General features: G+C 37.4%; 2 protein-coding genes across 2 annotated transcripts; one reads left to right on the forward strand and one right to left on the reverse strand.

The window, feature by feature from the left end:
- The first annotated feature begins 708 nt into the window (after positions 1-708).
- On the forward strand, positions 709-1,659 carry LOC134795203 (uncharacterized). The gene has a single exon (XM_063767035.1). It carries the CDS (start codon positions 709-711, stop codon positions 1,657-1,659), a length of 951 nt encoding a protein of 316 aa, XP_063623105.1.
- Positions 1,660-15,353: 13,694 nt separating this feature from the next.
- Positions 15,354-17,728, reverse strand: LOC134795204 (uncharacterized). Its single transcript, XM_063767036.1, has 3 exons — positions 17,017-17,728; positions 15,717-16,040; positions 15,354-15,379 (listed from the first exon to the last, which is right to left on the reverse strand). The coding sequence occupies exons 1-3, from the start codon at positions 17,726-17,728 to the stop codon at positions 15,354-15,356; spliced, it is 1,062 nt and encodes a 353-aa protein (XP_063623106.1).
- Between the last annotated feature and the right edge of the window lie 775 nt (positions 17,729-18,503).

The raw sequence follows: 18,503 nt of genomic DNA on the forward strand, positions 1-18,503 counted from the left end.
TACTACTTGATGACGAAAAACAAAACATGAACATATGAAAAAAAAATATATATTCACCAGTTAACCACAAGTAATTAATTTTAAAGTAAACAAAAATAATAAAAAAAAAATTCAGTACAAAAAAAAAGGTTATATATGTACGTATAGATAAAATTAAATATCAACAACTTATTAAAATAAAACAAGTAATAAAACATACATATAGATAAAATTAAATATCAAGAACTAATTAAAATGAAACAAGTGTAGGGACACATATATGTAGTTAGAAATGCTGACGACGCATTCGAGATGCAAGCCGCGAGGCGCGGGCCTCGCCAGTTGTCCCCCGCCTTGCGACCTGCCCGGTAGTTCCCAAAAGCGTAAGCGCATATGTAAATTACTGTAACAGTTATTGATATAATTGACCTTCAGTGTTAACAATTTGTGAAACTCTAAAAATAAACTTTATTGTGGTATTCAGTGGTTTTAAATTGACATTTCCATACTTCTGATCCCGGAGTCATAATAGTTAGTATTAACACCATACAAATTGGTGACCCCGACAACGGGGCGCACAAAGACTATAAATATAAACTTACAGTGCAGTGAAAAGTGAAAGACAATTTTAAAGACTGTGTATCAAATCGAATTTGTTTTTAACTGCGTATCGGGGGCAACTCACTTTGCGGGAACTAGCCGGGGCAGGGAAACAAAGCCATTACGAAAATGGCAAGCGGTGCTGGCGGAGCACCCGGCGTCGCTGAGCAGCAGCCACAGCAGCCGTTGCAGCAGCCGCCGGCGGGCGCGCCGCCCGCAGCGTCGAGCGAGAGGACCGACGCGCAGCTGGACCTGGCAGCGGTCACAGTGGCGTCCAGGTTGCCGGAGTTTTGGGCTGATCAACCTAGACACTGGTTTATACAAGTTGAAGCTATACTAAACCCTCAGCATCTCAAGGATCAGGCGAGGTATGACCTAGTTTTAGGGAAGCTCACAAAAAGTGCGATAGGGCAGATTACCGACCTTCTGCTACAGCCACCAGTTACTGGCAAGTATGAAGCCCTCAAAGAAAAGCTTTTGGCGATTTATGAAGATTCTGCTAAGGCGCAACTGCAGAAGCTCCTCAGTGATATGGAGCTGGGTGAGCAGAAGCCGTCGCACTTACTCAGGAAAATGCGAGACCTTGCTAGGGGTAAAGTGCCTGATCAAACGCTATGCATATTGTGGCAGAATCATCTACCTCAGGCAGCACGAGCAGCAGTCGCCGTCGCCGACAGCCAGAACTTGGATAGCCTGGCTACAATTGCGGACAAAGTGCTGGAGGCGGTTAGGCCGACTCCACACGTAGCAGAGGTGCAGGCGTCGACTTCGCGGGGCGGAGTGACGCAGTCCCCGGAGATGGCAGCTGTCCTAGCTGCCTTAGAGAGACTCGAAGGCAGGATTTGCGGGTTGGAAGAGCACTCGAAACGTTCGGGCCGTGGCCGGTTCCGGCAAAGGGGAAGATCTGCTTCCAGGAGTGGCATGCGACAACGTTCTGGATCGCGCGGAAGGAGCAGCACCAGAAGAACGCCTGATAGCCCAGACTGGCTTTGTTCATACCATTTTAGATACCGAGAGAAGGCGCAGCGTTGCGTTCCACCGTGCGCCTGGTCCAGAGGTCAACCTGCGGGAAACGAGTAGGAGTACAAGAGGTGGCGGAAGCTTGTACAACTCCACCGTCACACCGCCTATCCGTGACAGACTCCAACAGTGGTTTTCGTTTCTTAGTGGACACAGGTGCCGACGTTAGTGTCTTACCAGTGAGAAACAAATATGCAATTGGTGAAAGTGTGTGCAAATTATACGCCGCAAACGGTTCCGAAATTAAAACATACGGTTTAAAGACTCTAGAACTCAACCTTGGTTTAAGAAGAGCATATAAATGGACATTTATTATTGTCGATGTCAGACAGCCAATTATAGGTGCAGATTTTTTAGTTCATTATGGCCTTCTTGTAGATTTGAGATCCAAAAAATTAATAGACAGTTTAACTTATTTGAGTGTAATTGGAGCTATTGAACATTGTTTTAATCCATCGATCAGAGTTATTGACGAAAATCACCCTTTTCATGACTTGCTAAGTAAATATCCGGATATTACGAAACCTGTAAATTTTAGAGAACCACCTAGTCACAACGTTAGGCATCATATTGAAACCAAAGGACCTCCGATATTTGCTAGAGCTAGACCACTTCCCCCAGATCGTTACAAAAAAGTTAAAGAGGAATTTAGAATAATGCAAGAAATGGGCATCTGTAGGCCTTCCAAGAGTCCCTGGGCAAGTCCGCTGCATGTCGTTCCAAAAAAGAACGGCGAACTTCGCCCATGCGGAGATTATAGACGGTTAAATGCAGTTACTAAGGCAGACAGATATCCAATTCCGCGAATTCAGGATTTTACATACATTTTAAACAACAAAAAAATATTTTCAACGTTAGACATTAATAGAGCTTATCATTTTATTCCCGTGGCTGAAGAGGACATTGAAAAAACCGCCATTATTACCCCTTTTGGCTTATTTGAATTTCCGAAAATGAGTTTTGGATTGAAAAACGCAGCCCAGACTTTCCAGAGGTTCATGAATACCACAGTTTTTCCAAATTTTGACTTTATATTTGTGTACATTGATGATGTTCTCATAGCTAGCGAGACAGAACAGGAGCATGAGCGACATTTGCAAGCCGTTTTCGAGAGGCTGAGCCAGTTTGGAATCACCATCAATGTGTCAAAATGCTGTTTTGGTAAGTCGAAGCTGGATTTTCTAGGTTTCGAGGTGTCAACAGAGGGCATTCGGCCGTTACCAGAGAAAGTGCAAGCAATAACGAACTACCCGAAACCCGAGACCATTCAAGACTTACGCCGTTTCCTAGGTATGGTAAATTTCTATCGTGCTCACTTACCGAACGCAGCATCTTACCAGGCAGAGCTTAATAAGTACCTGCACAATAGCAAGAAAAGGGACAAAACAAAAATCCAGTGGACTGCAGAGTCAACGGAGGCTTTTGAGAAATGTAAGCAAAGCTTAAAAAACGCGGCTACTTTGTCTCATCCTCACGTCGATGCTCCCATGGCACTCATGTCAGACGCTTCTGATTATGCGGTTGGCGCAGTTCTTCAGGTACAGGTAAAAGGTACGTGGAAACCCTTAGGCTATTTCTCAAAGAAATTGACCACTGCTCAACAAAAGTACAGCACTTATGACAGAGAACTTTTAGGTATTTATCTTGGAGTTCGATATTTTAGGAAAATGTTCGAAGGACAACCCTTAATCATTTTTACAGACCACAAGCCTCTTATCTACGCATTCAAAAATGTAGATAACAACAAAGAAACGCCTCGTAGAACCAGGCAGTTGTTATTTATCAGCGAATTCACAACCGACATACGATACGTAGAAGGTAAGAACAATATTCCTGCAGATTGTTTATCGAGAATAGAAACCGTTTCCTGTCCCACGATTCTCGACTACGGTGCAGTTGCTGACGCGCAAGAACATGACGAGTATATTTCCAATGAAACATCGAGCGAAAACAACAGATCGCATTTCAGAAAGGTATTTTTGCCTACAAGCAATAAGGCAATTTATTGCGAAACTTCGACTAGCAATATTAGACCTTATTTGCCTAGCGCTTTTAGAAAGATAGCCTTTGATTCAGTGCATGGTTTAAGTCATCCAGGGATCCGCACTACCAGAAAAATGATTGCTAGTAGATTTTTCTGGCCAGGAATGAATCGTGATGTAGGACTATGGGCAAAATGCTGTCTGCAATGTCAACGAGCTAAGGTAACTAGACACACTTTGTCAGAGTTTAATGAGTACCCATCCGTCGAGAGATTCGAGCATGTCAATGTGGATATTATAGGACCTTTACCCACTACAGCTGATGGATATAGGTATTGTGTTACAGTTGTAGACAGGAAAACACGTTGGCCGGAGGCTTTCCCTCTTAAAGATATTACTGCAGAGAGCGTAGCTAAAGTCATTTATGATGGCTGGATAACGCGTTATGGGTGTCCAGTAAAATTGACCAGCGATCAAGGGAGACAATTCGAAAGTAGTTTATTCAGTAACTTGCTTAAGATTCTAGGAGTTAAAAAGCTAAGGTCTACACCGTACCACGCTCAGAGTAATGGCATGGTCGAAAAGTTCAATAAATCATTAAAAACGTCATTAAAAGCTAGTTTGGTTGATAACTCATGGATAGATCAGTTACCATCAGTCATGTTAGGTCTTCGTGCAGCGCTGAGAAGCGACAATAGCGTTAGTGCCGCCGAGATGACATTCGGGAGAAAGCTTCGTTTACCAGGTGATTTTTATGATAGTACTGGTACAGAGACAGGTGACGACGATACTCTCGTCGACCGGATTCGCAAAACTATAGGTAAGTTTAAACCCGCTTTAAAATCACACAGCAGTCGTAGATCATTTTTTGTTCATCCCGATTTGAAAACATGTACTCAAGTTTTTGTCCGAGACGACACAGTTAGACGTCCTTTAAAATCCCCGTATGACGGTCCATTCAAAGTTCTCAAGCGTTTCGACAAAGTCTATAAAATTAAACTTCCAGATCGTGTGGTTAATATCTCCATAGATCGTCTTAAACCGGCGTACATATTGAATGACGCTAGTGACATAGAGTCGGATCAGCCGACTACCGACTCTACTGACATTACCGACGGACAGACTAATTTGAACCCTAAAAGTACGGACGTACAGCCCATCCCTCGAACGACGAGAAGTGGCCGAGTCGTTCGTAGACCTATTCGTTTTGATGTAGAATACCCGTAGGTCAAGTTATACTGGTCGTGTAACTACAACTAGTTAGGCTTGGATGAATATAACAGATGTCTTAGCAACAAATGTTATGTTCATGTTTAATTTACTTATTTTGTGAATTGTTTCTAATAATTGTATTGTTGATTTAACGATGTTGCGTAAATGCAATCAGGTCATTTTAAGCGCACGTGTAACAACATGCCTAGGTATATTTTTGTTTAGTAAGTCATTGCACAAGGAAAAATTATGTCAATTAATTTGCAATTTAACGATTTTTCGGGAATATAAAAAGTCGTAGTATTAATTTGATTTCATTTCTTGATAGACATTCACCTATTACAATCATTATTTTCAAGATGGGCTATGCTCAAAGTAAACCTGCTAATAACGAAGTTATCGCTCAGGCCCAAGTGGTGTCAAACGTTACTCAGGTAGAGACGCGATTGAATACCCTGTCAGTTATATTAATCGTGGTAGCTGGCTTGATAGCCATAAGTCTCCTTTTTGCAATTCGTCGACTTTGTGTTAAGAAAACAAGACGTTGGTTACGGAAGGAAATGGGTGCAGCGAGTTTGGCAACTCCGGTGGTTCGGGTTCAGACCCTACCACCCCAAGCAGTCCAACCAACTACGGTGTGATAAAAGTGTTACAAACATAAGATTTTCCTTGTGCAAGTGAAATACCCTTGTGTGTAAAATGTGTTAGTTAAGGAGAACTACAACTTTCGAATTTTTGTCAAAATTGTATGTGTAAATTTAATTAGGTAAACAAATGTTAATTTCCAGAAGATAAATATTTCATTCAGTTTGATTGTAACCTTATTATTATTTTACAATGGCTGCTATTTAACTGATCACCAGATTTAGTAAAATTTAATACCAAAAAAATCTATTTTACCACCCTAAAATCATGAATGATCACCAAAATTATAACACCATTTTAATGTGAAATGATTACCAATTTTATTACATTTTACTATCCTTTTAAAGGAAATGACACCAAACTAATCATTATTAACCCAAAAATAGTCAATGATTACCAAATTTCAAACCCCATTTTAATGTGAAATGATAACCAAATTTTTACATCTTGCTATCCTATTAAAGAAAATGACAACAAAATAATCATTGTACACCCAAAAATAGTAACTGACCACCAAAATTAGAACTCCATTTTAATGTAAAATGACAACCAAATTTTTAAATCTTGCTATCCTACTAAAGCAAATGACTCCAAAACAATCATTGTAATCGCAAAAATAGTAAATGATCACAAAAATTGTAACCACATTTTAATTAAAAATGTGCAAATATTTAATATATCGTTATCCTATTAAATTAATTAATCCACTTCGTCACTTTTTTCTAGTAGCATTTTATTTCTGTAACAGTCGCAGTTCTAACCTAACCTAACCCACTTTTCTAGTAGCATTTTGTTTCTGTAAGGGTCGCAGTTCAAACCTAACCTAACCCACTGTTCTAGTAGCATTTCTTTTCTGCAAGGGTTGCAGTTCAAACCTAACCTAACCCACTTTTCTAGTAGCATTCCGTTTCTGTATGGGCCGCAGTTCAAACCTAACCTAACCCACTTTTCTAGTAGCATTTCTTTTCTGTAAGGGCACAGATTAATAAATAGTTACTACGTAACAGATACCTCATTCCCAAACAAAAGCAAAAATACCTACGCTATAATAGCCTACAGAACCCTAATAATAATACCTGCTGCTCAGGACAAGAAGAAATGTATCATAATTACGCGCACAAAGAGTCGAGACTGTGTTGCCCGCCGTTCGAGTCACGTGCCAACGCGTCATCGTAAGAATGCGCTAGGGTTGTAGCTACCCTACCTATGATGATTATTGTAATAAAACGAATGTTGCGAATCAAATATGTTTTAGTTTTAATATAATGATTTATAATTTTTTCACTTCTCGGAATTCTCTGTTATTACAATTTTATAAGTAGTTGAAAATATCCTAAATCGCGTAAATAATTTTAATAAATATTCAGGAGCAAAGCAACGGACAATCAACGGTTTTTAAAAGTTGTAATACGGTGCTACCAGGCCGATTAATTATTACGTCGTCAAAATTATTTAAAAATACTTTTTCTAACCCTTCAATATAATTATTAAACTTTCAGGTGGGACCTTTAAGCCCGCCATAAAAAGATGAATTTTTATTATAGGCTTTTTCCTTTGTTTTTTTGACTTTTTCACCCATCTACTGCACAATAATTACGTGGTTTCGGCATTTCGAAGCATAAGCGCGGGAAACGCGCGGTGCAATGCGGTGCGAGCGCTGAGGCGGGCGTTCGGCGGCCCTCTGTCGGTTGTATCGTCGACGATACGCCGAGCGGTAGGCATATAGCGCGTGGCCTTGAGCGTGTGACGGAGGCCTGGTAAGGGTCGCAGTTCAAACCTAACCTAACCCACTTTTCTAGTAGCGTTTCGTATCTGTATGGGTAGCAGTTGAAACTTAACCTAACCTACTTTTCTAATACCATTTCGTTTCTGTAAGGGTCGCAGTGCTAACCTAACCCACTTAACTGATAGCAGTTTAACTTACTTTTCTAGTAGCATAACGAAATGCTACGAGAAAAGTAGATTAGGTTAGGTAGATATGCGGTGCGGGCAAACGGGGGGTTGAGCGGGAGGGGCTAGTAATTTTGGCATCGGTTTACTTTATTTGGTAATATGTATACATTTTTTGGTAATCATAGTGGTTTATTTAGGTGAAAATATCGCATTAATTTGGTCTTCAAGATTTGGTGATCATTAATGATTTTTGGTGATCATTCAATATATTTGGTATTTGAATACAATTTGAAGTGCAGTCGTAATTAAAATGGTGGTACTTTTGTATTTTTAGGCCTTATTTTTTTGGTGTTCAGTAATTTTTTTTGGTAAGCATGTTTTTTTTATTTAGGGTACCAAAGTATTTTTTGGTGGTCATTATATTTGTAGCCTTTTACAATATCAACAGTGTAGCAACCGGTATGAATTCTTGGTATTGCCGCCCGGTCGACCCGTGAGACGCAACGTCAGCAGACGGTTGCAAGTTACAAGTTTAAAGTCCGACATCGACAGTGATCCAATACCAAGATATTCATACAGGGTGAATTTTTGTTTAACCCAAAAATTGGGGGGGGCTACTGTAGGGACACATATATGTAGTTAGAAATGCTGACGACGCATTCGAGATGCAAGCCGCGAGGCGCGGGCCTCGCCAGTTGTCCCCCGCCTTGCGACCTGCCCGGTAGTTCCCAAAAGCGTAAGCGCATATGTAAATTACTGTAACAGTTATTGATATAATTGACCTTCAGTGTTAACAATTTGTGAAACTCTAAAAATAAACTTTATTGTGGTATTCAGTGGTTTTAAATTGACATTTCCATACTTCTGATCCCGGAGTCATAATAGTTAGTATTAACACCATACACAAGTAATAAAACAAAAACATTTTCTAATATCCATCAATAATTTCAACCAGTGCATCATTCGTTAATTAAAACAAATAAACAAAATTTACCTCAAAAAGTTAACTCAAAAAAATATATATATAATCAGCAACATTAAATAACTAACACGGGGTGCATTCCATTATTTCCATTTTTGCAATTAACTTATATTATATATCTTTAAGACCACAATATAAAAGAAAAAAAAAAGAAAAGAAAAAACACCTCAACACTAACACTAACATTGACGTCATAATACCACTAACACTAATACTAACAAACTAACCTAACATTTCCAAACGAAACCCATTTCCCAACATAAAGACAAAACCACTAACAAACTAACCTAACATTAACTTTGACTAACTGACAAACACTAGAATCTACTACCTATTCCACACATTAAACAACATCGCTTATGGTCTTTTCAAATTATTATCCAATTTAACGTTCAAAAATTTAGCTTTTACACCATTTCGTTTTCAATAGGTAACATATTTAATATATGTTCGCAAATGCCCTCTTAACCAGTTACAAATTAATTTCGTGTTTTCAAAAAAAACCCAATCAAGTCATTTCACTATTGCAATTAATCAATCAAACTTTTATTGGTAAAATAGAAGTATTTTATATGTCAACACTTCATTACTATTACAAAACGCATTATTATTTTATACATGAAAACATTACTTACACAGAATATTACTATTCTCTTTATTTATTTTTCGTCTTAAGTTAGGTTTGTTATAATATGAATATAAAAGTAAAATATAAAAACACTTACAAAACAATAAAAAATACATATAAACACATTATAAAAAACCTAACCTAGGGTGCCGCCGGCAGCGGAGCTTGGCCCAAGCTGCCGGTGGTCAGGGCCGCAGAGTGAGGAACCGACGTACTATACGCGCCGTGTCCAATATTACCGCCTTCTGCATCTGACCCTTGATCCAACCACCCAGCGAGAGTCTCTCTAGGTGTTGGTCGAGACTCTTCGCTATGAGACCGTTCGCTGACACAACTATCGGAACAATGATCGTCGAGTCAACATCCCACATGGCGGTAATCTCGTGAGCTAAGTCTAGGTACTTGCTGACTTGTCCTTCTCGGCCTTCAAGAGATTCTCATCATGGGGGATGGTGACGTCGGCGAGCACGGCCCGGCGCTGCGATCGGTCTATCAGCACGATGTCAGGCTTATTGGCGACAATAGTCCTGTCAGTGATGATACATCGATCCCAATAGAGCGTGGCACGACCATTCTCGAGAACAGGCGCAGGTAAGTACTTGTAGTACGGTACTTCGCGGTCCACAAGGCCGTATAGAAGAGCAAGTTGCTGGTGAATAATCCTGGCTACGAGATTATGTCTGTGCAAGTACTCACCGTTAGCAAGATGAGAACAACCGGAAATGATATGCCTGAGTGACTCTCCGGGACGGCGGCATGCCCGACAAATGTCGACCGTACCGTCCTTCAGGATATATTTCCGATAGTTGTTCGTCATCATCACTTCGTCCGCAATTGCACAGGCAAAACCCTCGGTTTCTCCGAAGAGGTCCCCGAATCGTAACCAGTTCACCGACGCGAGCAGGTCCACATCGGGTCCCGTGAGGGCCTTGTAGAACCGCCCGTGTAGCGCCTTACTCTCCCATGCCGCCTTGCGATCCGCAGTACTTAGTACCACAGGTTTGCGCCAGTTCTCGTTTGCCAAGGAGAGCGGCGTGAGGTTCCTGTCTACTGCCACCACATCACGATGCATCCCACACTCGTTGTTAAGGAAATAATTCCTGAGATTGTACACCTCGCGGTTGTGGAGATCCTTGGCGTTTAGGAAGCCTCGGCCTCCACACTTCCGTGGGATGTACAATCTCATAACTGACGAGCGTGGGTGTAGCATGCGATGTGTGGTGAGCAGTGACCGGACCCTCCGATCCAGGGCGTCCAGCTCGGTCTGAGTCCACCTTAGTATGCCAAAGGAGTATGTGAGAAGAGGCATTACCCAGGCGTTGAAGGCGCGCACTTTGTTGCCTCCTGACAAAAGACACACACAGAATATTATTATTATTTTAGGTCAAATAATTTCAACTTACATATACTTTAATACCTTTAATGCGAATTATAATCTATTTTTTTATTATTATTATCTGTTTAATTAAAAAATCCGATTTCATTTTTTTTTTAAATTAACGATATAACTTATTTCTATGACATGTAGTCAATCTGAGTAAATATTTTGTTTTTAAATCTAAAGTAAATAAATAACAACCTTACATTAACATACATTAACTTACATTAACATACATTAACTTACATTTATATATCAATAATATTCAATCCACGAATCTACTACATAACTAATGAATTATTGCATAAAAATAAGAAAATGCCATCAGCTACTCACCACTCTCATATACCTATAATAACCAAATGTAAGGAATAATAAAAAATTAAATTATAAAATCAATATTCACATCCAACAAATTGGCAATAACAACAAAACATACAAAGTAACACATATCAACACTAACTACTAATCTACTTAAACATACGATTAATGGAATGCACCAGACTTGTGAAGGCCGCGTCACGCGTTCTCGTCACACGTCACCAAATACGGATGTACATGCAACACATGCCATGTCATCTCAAATTTTCAAGTACATAAATTGAAGGAAAAAAAAATAACCATAAACAGTTCATACATTTGACGCATTATTAGAGTTTTAAACTAAAAATTATTTACAACATATAATATGAAAATCAAGTAGGTATCAAATAAATATAATGAAAGACAAATAAACAAAATAAAAGGGAAGGAAAAATATAAACATCACATTGAAAGAGCTAAAACAGATAAGTGTTGCAACCAACGATTAGCCTGATCAACTAAAAGTTATTGTGACTCTTATATGCTTTAAGTTTTCAAAATGATGATTTTCTTTCAAAACGGGGTAGCTCGTGAAAATAAATAATGTAAGCAACGTACACCAGGATACAACCAGGCAATAACCCTCGAAACCTAAGCAATTCGAGCGAGCTCTCAATTGCAGCGGTCCTTGGGCACACGGAAAGGTTTTTTGTTGTTCCGATGTGTTAAAACAACTGTCTGGCAATACATATTACGCGTAATATGTATTAGCGCGCTATAATAAATAATAAATTTTTGTATCCTTAATAAATATGTTGTATGTAAAAAAAGGTCGGCCGACCGAGAGCGCTATTAAAAGGCGCTGTGTACTTTTTAAAAGACAGGTGACGGGTATCACAAAGTCAGCTTACATTATTAGGTCACAATGCAGACATTACAAAATGGCTCATTGGCGATCAATTCTTACAATAATAAACAAATTTTCCACAAATCACGAGCAAGAATTCTGAAAAAATAATAATAAATGAAAACCCCAGGGAAAATAATAGACACTATAACACATTAGTATAACATTTCTTTTTACAAGCACTGAATCCTTGAGACATCATGATACGGTCGAGTTACCTTGCATGAAGGTCCTTGGACACACAGTATGTTTATTAATATAAACATGTGTTAAAAATCTGCCTGTAAAAAAAAATATATACATATAAAATCAAATATACACAAAAAAATAAATAAAAAACAACTATCAATCAAAACAGAAAAGGAAATAAATGATTTTTACCCAAATAAATAAATAAATTTAAATGAAAAGAAAATAAATAAATAATATAATAAATTATGTACTAAATATATTTATGAATAAAACTGAATTAAAACAAAGGACATTAATTATATAAAAAAAAATAAACGTAATACCAACATTAAATAAATACCTACAATTACAGTGATAACAATAAACAAATCAATTAAATAAAAATAAAAATACATACTTAATTAAAAATAAGTTAAGTAAAAAAAAACACAATTAAATCAAATACTTTATATATAAAATGTCAATACAATACACGTTGTATTGTGTCCAAAATGTAATAATAAATTAGTGAGTTAATGACCAGTTAACATGTCGAAGAGAATTCGCAAAGATACCTAACAACCTACTTGCCATACCTACAACAGGTCAATGTAATAAAAAAAAAAACATATATATAAATAAATAAAAGAAAACAAAACTTATTTCAGTCTAAAAAAATATATAATAAGTATTAGGTATATTATGCTACAATACGAGTTTTTCGTCATCAATGTAGAAAAATCCTTTTTAACCACATAGTTATTATTACCCAATGTATAAAAGAGCCATATACTGTTATTTAAAATCAGGGTACAAATATTAGCATTAAGTAAGAACATATTGTAAAAAAAAAACCAGTCATGCAGCACAAAAATTAAACAACACACACATATTAATGCATCCATTACATTGTCAAGGACAAAATGATCAAAATTATAAATCAAATTTTCAAATTATTATACTTTTCGGCATCTAAAAATATCAGTTTACACTAAACCGTAATTTCATATAACAAATAGACCAAATTTATAATTTTAACTCTTATTCTCTAGAACTTAAGTATAGATTGCAAAAGTCCCAGGAGGACGCTAGACATAATTTAATTAAGACAAAACAACAAAAATATTAAAAAAAATATATAAAAAAATAATAATAGATAATTATTATCTATTTATTTATTCATGTAACTATAACGTAGGAGACTTAATATTAATAAAAAAAAGGAAGATAGAGATAACACGGACCCAGTATACACGGAACCCTACACAGTATTTCAAGACCAAGGTCAAAATTTAATAATATTAGAATCAGAAAAAGAAACCATTGTACACCAAAACAGAACAAAGCACTATTACTATTAAAACTCACCTCTTCGGCACACCAGACACCAGAAACACACACACAAACACACAAGTCAAATTCAAACGTAATTGCAAGTTCCCTGATCGACCGACACAAATCCGCGAAGCAAGCGACAGAACTGACCTAATAATCTAACAAACCACATTTCTTATTTTATAAAATGCAATTCAAAACTGATCACATTTAAACTTACCAAGCCGACAGAATCCAAAAAAGGCTCTCCATCTTCCTTATTAGACTATAACAAAGCAACCGACGCATTGTTTACAGCATTGTATCTAATGTTACATAGGAATAATTAAGTAAGGCACATACTAAATGTCAATACCGCACTTTTAGCTATAAGATAAATATAGTCATGTAACCTTTAGGATAGTTAATAGCAGAGTAAGCAAAATAACAAATGACACCAAGGTGTTTATTGTAATTTAATAACAAAGTAGAAATACGTAACAGGAAGTGAAAACCAAGTATTGTAATAACATTTAGAATATAGAATAGATAATTTTAAGTACCTATTAATGTGTAACATGTTAACCACAGTTTTTATTATTTTTTATGTTTGAAATATTTTCAACATTGTAAACCTTTAATTGTTTAAACCATAAATTATCTTTAATCAACTTTTTTAATATAATCCATTAATTTATTTTTAACATACCTAAGTAAAATTATATCCAATTTAATATTTAAGATATCCTTGCATGTTTTTTTTTAAGGTACCTAGTTTTAGTGTTTTTGTTTGTATTTTTTTTTAAATAGCTATTATATACATATACGTTTTGTTTTAGATTATAAGATTAACATATATTGGAATAGTTAGAAATTAATGTCTAAGATTAAGTTATTGTTTATATTGTAATTACGACAAAAATATATTGTAACCAATTTTTGTCTCAAAAAAAAATAACGGGGAAGGTGTACGGTGAGTAGAGACATGACGTATTGAGTATTAAGGTCAACACGTCATGTGACATTTAAGGTGACATTTAATAAATAGAAAATATATTTAATAAAATAAACAATAATTCTAATTACATTTTCATAAAGGTCACCTAAATGCCACTCACGTAGGCCACTAGTATATAAGCACCAATGTTTTCAATAAAGATGTTCAGTATTCAGCAGACTTTCTAGTATTCATTAAGTACCCGAACGCCCCACATTACACCTGTAATCAGAGTATTTACCGAGACTTAGCTGGCTGAGCAATTTTTACTGGGTGTAGCACTTTATCCAAGACAACATGGTTCTCACAAGACATATCCTATAAAAAAACTCTCTCAGCCAGCTGTAAACGACGCAAGGACAATGGAGGTATACTCTGATAAGTTGGTTGTTGGAGGGTTGAATGGAGATCAAGTGAAACGAGACATTACCGAATATGTGTTATATTCTCGGTATCCAAGTATAGAGAGAGCAAGTAAATCTAAACATAACATATTTATAGGCTATTATTGCTTACATGCTATTTATACAATTACGTGCGTCGCATATTTATGTTGCAGACAGTAACGTATAGTTACTGTTAATATGTTAACTTAGGCATATAGTACACCTCCCTGGAAAGTTACTCTTCACCCCCACAAAGGAAGAAAAAAAAATGTGACACACGCAGTTGCATTTACATTTTTTTTTAAAATTATAATATAATATAATAGTTGCTAGTTATTACTTAGTTTCAAAATACATCTTAGTGTTATTTTTATGAGTTATATAAACCTGATTATTTTTTAATATCTTAACATTTGGTGACATATCTTCTATGACCTTGTAAGGTCCATTATAAATAGAGTCTAATTTATCGCCTACTTGGTTTTTTAAAAGTATTAAGTCTCCTGGTTTATATTGTACAGAATTCATTTTCTTATCATACATTAATTTTCTATTGACTTTACTAGACATTAAATTATTTCTAGCTTCTGACTGAGCTCTTTGTAACCTATACTTAAATTCTTTAGGATAACTATCATAATTATAGAGAGGGTCGACAGAAGAAATTAAATTATTCGGTAAACGACAGTGTTTGCAGAAAACTAATTCGAATGGCGTATATTGCGTCTCGGTATGTACGGTGGTATTATACGAAAAACACCAATAGCTTAACCAGGTACTCCAGTCTGTGCGGTTATTACTACATTGTATCCTAAGGTAAGCTCCTAGGTTCTTGTGCGTGTTCTCGAGTGCTCCTATAGTTTCGTGGTGATAAGCAGTCGAGTGTAGCTTATTTATACCTAATAATCTACAAATATCGCTAAAAACACTGGACATAAATTCGGTACCTTGATCCGTTATAACGTCGCTTGGTACGCCATATCTTAAAATAAATAATTCGCATTTTAATGGATTTAGTTTAAGATTCGCGCTCCTTAAACGTTCTAAAACTTGAGTGAGGTTATGGTTATGTGACGTTATGGATTTACCTATGACAATGCAATCGTCTAAGTATATGAAACATTGTTTGTAATTTAATCCGGACATGGCTATGGTCATAAGTCTTGAGAAAACACTACCGCTTGTTCGGAGTCCCATGGGACATCTCTTCATTGAATACATCTTATCGGTAGTAAACGCGGTGTATTTCCGGGATTCCTTGTCTAAAGCTAGTTGGTAATAACCTTGGGAAAGATCGAGCTTTGAAAAATATATGCTACCTGCTAGGGAATCTAATATTTCTGTTATGTTGGGCAATGGGAATTTATCATCCTGTATTCTATTATTTAGTTGCCTGTAGTCGACAACCAATCTCCATTTCTTTTCTCCTAACTTATCACTCTTTTTAGGAACAAGCAAAACTGGGCTGGACCACTCGGAAGTAGTCTCTTCTATTATGTCGTTATCTAGCATATCTTGGATCTGCGTTTGAAGTTCTTTGCGTAAGGCATGTGGTATCCTGTAAGGTTTTACGTATACTGGGCTTGTATTTTCTTTTAAGTTAATTTTGTGCTCCAGCAAGTTTGTTGTGGTAAGCTTGTCGCCTGGCAGATGAAAAACATCTGCGTATTTTGCACAAATTTGTTCTATACTTAATTGTTCCTCTTTGTTTAAATAAGTGTGTAAATTTAAGAGATCTAATAAGGTTTTTACTCTATTGACGCTAATTTTCCCTGTGTCAAAATTGCAAATATCAAAATTACATAATCGGTTTACCTTCAACTTTGATAAATCTAAAGTAACTGGCTTATCAGTCGTATTCAATATCCGTACGGGTATTTGACCTTTGTCTGGTCTTGAAATGACACCTGCTACAAAAACGCCTGCTTGCATTTCCTGGGCTAGTACTACACAGTCGTCTACCAGTTGTGACGTAATGTGAGTCATAACTTCGCATCGCGGAGGTATATTATGGACATACGTATTATTTAAATGTACTTGCATAGGTATCGAAACGGACTGACCTCGGTCCTCTAAAATTAATGCATTGCGTTTATAACTTATATCTGCATCGTAACGTTTGAAAAATTCTTCCCCTAAAATTGCTTGGGCTGCGCATTGCATATTCTTAAAAACATGAAACTTTTCTTCGCAAATGAAACCGTTAAAGTCTAAGTCTAAATATATATATCCTTCTGAAGTTAAATCTCCGCATACTCCCTTAATAGTAATGCTATGTCCTTGTATTTGTCTGAAAAGATCGGGTTTGTTTTGTAAATATTCGTACCTAATAGCACACAGGCCTGCTCCGCTGTCGGCCAAGAGTTTTAATTTATATGTTTTACCTATACTACAAGTTACTGTGCTATAATTATCTTTATTATAACTAAATATTGCGCTATTCATATTAGTCACGAAAAAACTGCCTGTTAGGTTTTACATTATCGTGTGACGGTTGCATGTGCTGCGCACGCGTATTCGGGCGAGTGGGCGCGCGCGCAGGTCGGAGGACTGTAGCTGCACGGTCAGCGAAATTGTCCGGTCGTTTAACTCTATTTGTCGAGACGTGTTGCGAAATACCTGTGTTACGGTTATTATTGGAATAATACCGTGTCCCGAATGTATTTTTATTCCCTGTGTTAAAATCTCTGCCCTTATTCCTATTGTAACGCGCAGAGTGGGCATTCCGGTTCCCGTAATTATTACGAGAATGTCCCCGTCCATAATGTAGGACCTGATCCTGTTGTGGTGATGAGCTGTGCTCGTCAATGGCCGTCCTGATTGCTTCGGGCAATGACGTAAATTGCCTAGATGATATTATTGTGCTTAATTTTGGGTCTGCTAGACCGTCTGCAAACCGTTTAATGGCTGATTTCTCGTTCAGCGGACGAAGTATGTCGTACCTGCTATCGTTACCGTCGGCCTGAGATATGGTCAGGTTGACGAAAAGATCCTCGATCTCGGCTCCGAATGCCTCTATAGTTCTCCTACCTTGCCTAGCTCTGAATAGTTGAGCCTGAATCGATTCACACGATTTTTTAGGTAGTAAAAATGTGCGCATATCCGTGACAAGTAATTCTACGCTACTATATGACGTCTTTAATCTGAGCTTAGCGCTAGATGAAAGTCTTGTTTTTAGGACGAAGTCTATTAAAACCTGTTGAGTTTCGCTATTAATAATGGAACTGTACATTAGAATACCGTCTATTAATTGTTTAGTGGTATCCTCCTGCCCCGTCATGACGGGCAACAAGGCGATGGCCGTCTTGACGTCAAAACTGGGCTTAGCCATTTTTCCGTCTGTTTGAGATTCTGTATCAAAATAATTTAATGCTATCTTTATCCTACTGTAAGTGTCGGCAATATCGTTTATATGCTTGTTTTGTTGTGTTGCGTTTATTTAGCTAACTCTAATTCTGAAATTTTATATTTTTCCGTTTGCTTCTGTAACTGAGACACAATATCCGCCGCGCGATTATATAATTCGTTTGATTCGTCTAGTTTCTTTCTACCTATTTCTTTCCGTCGCCTCTCTGGACCTAACTTTACAATATCTTCTCTTAATTTATTTAACCTTTCACGAATGGACACTAACTCAGATAGCATAATAAATTTGCGGCTACGGTTAATAACATACAACGGCTAAATTAGGATACCTAACATTTCCTATATATCGCGACGAAACAATTAAAACGTAATGATAAAGTTATATCTAACTTACATTAGTAGCGGGCAATGTACCCCCGTAAGTAGGTTATGTCGACGCTGCATTCCGCGCTGGCTGGGCGGTCGCGTGACGCTGCTGGCGAGCTGGCACCTCCATGTAGCACTCGCTGACGCTGCATGTGGCTGCCTCTGCTCCGACGATGATGACGGGCCGGGCTAACCCTGGACTCCCTCGAGCATGGGCCGGGATAACCCTGGACACCTCTTGATATGGGCCGGGATAACCCTGGACACCTCTTGAATTGCGAGCCGGGATAACCCTGGACAACGCTCTTCTTTCTTCTTTCTTCGTTTTTTCTTAATTTGAGTTTTGTTTCTTGGTCATCTTTTTCTTTCTTCTC

This window comes from Cydia splendana, chromosome 11 (genome assembly GCF_910591565.1).
Source record: "Cydia splendana chromosome 11, ilCydSple1.2, whole genome shotgun sequence".
Lineage (NCBI taxonomy): Eukaryota > Metazoa > Arthropoda > Insecta > Lepidoptera > Tortricidae > Cydia > Cydia splendana.

Excerpts from the sequence above, each read along its gene's own strand:
- LOC134795203 (XM_063767035.1), top strand. The coding sequence starts at position 709 with ATGGCAAGCGGTGCTGGCGGAGCACCCGGCGTCGCTGAGCAGCAGCCA.
- LOC134795204 (XM_063767036.1), bottom strand. The coding sequence starts at position 17,728 with ATGGCTAAGCCCAGTTTTGACGTCAAGACGGCCATCGCCTTGTTGCCC. Across the intron at positions 16,041-17,016 it reads CAATAATAACCGTAACACAG|GCGACAAGCTTACCACAACA; the intron begins GTATTTCGCAAC and ends TTCATCTGCCAG. Across the intron at positions 15,380-15,716 it reads AATATTAGATTCCCTAGCAG|ATATGGCGTACCAAGCGACG; the intron begins GTAGCATATATT and ends ATTTATTTTAAG.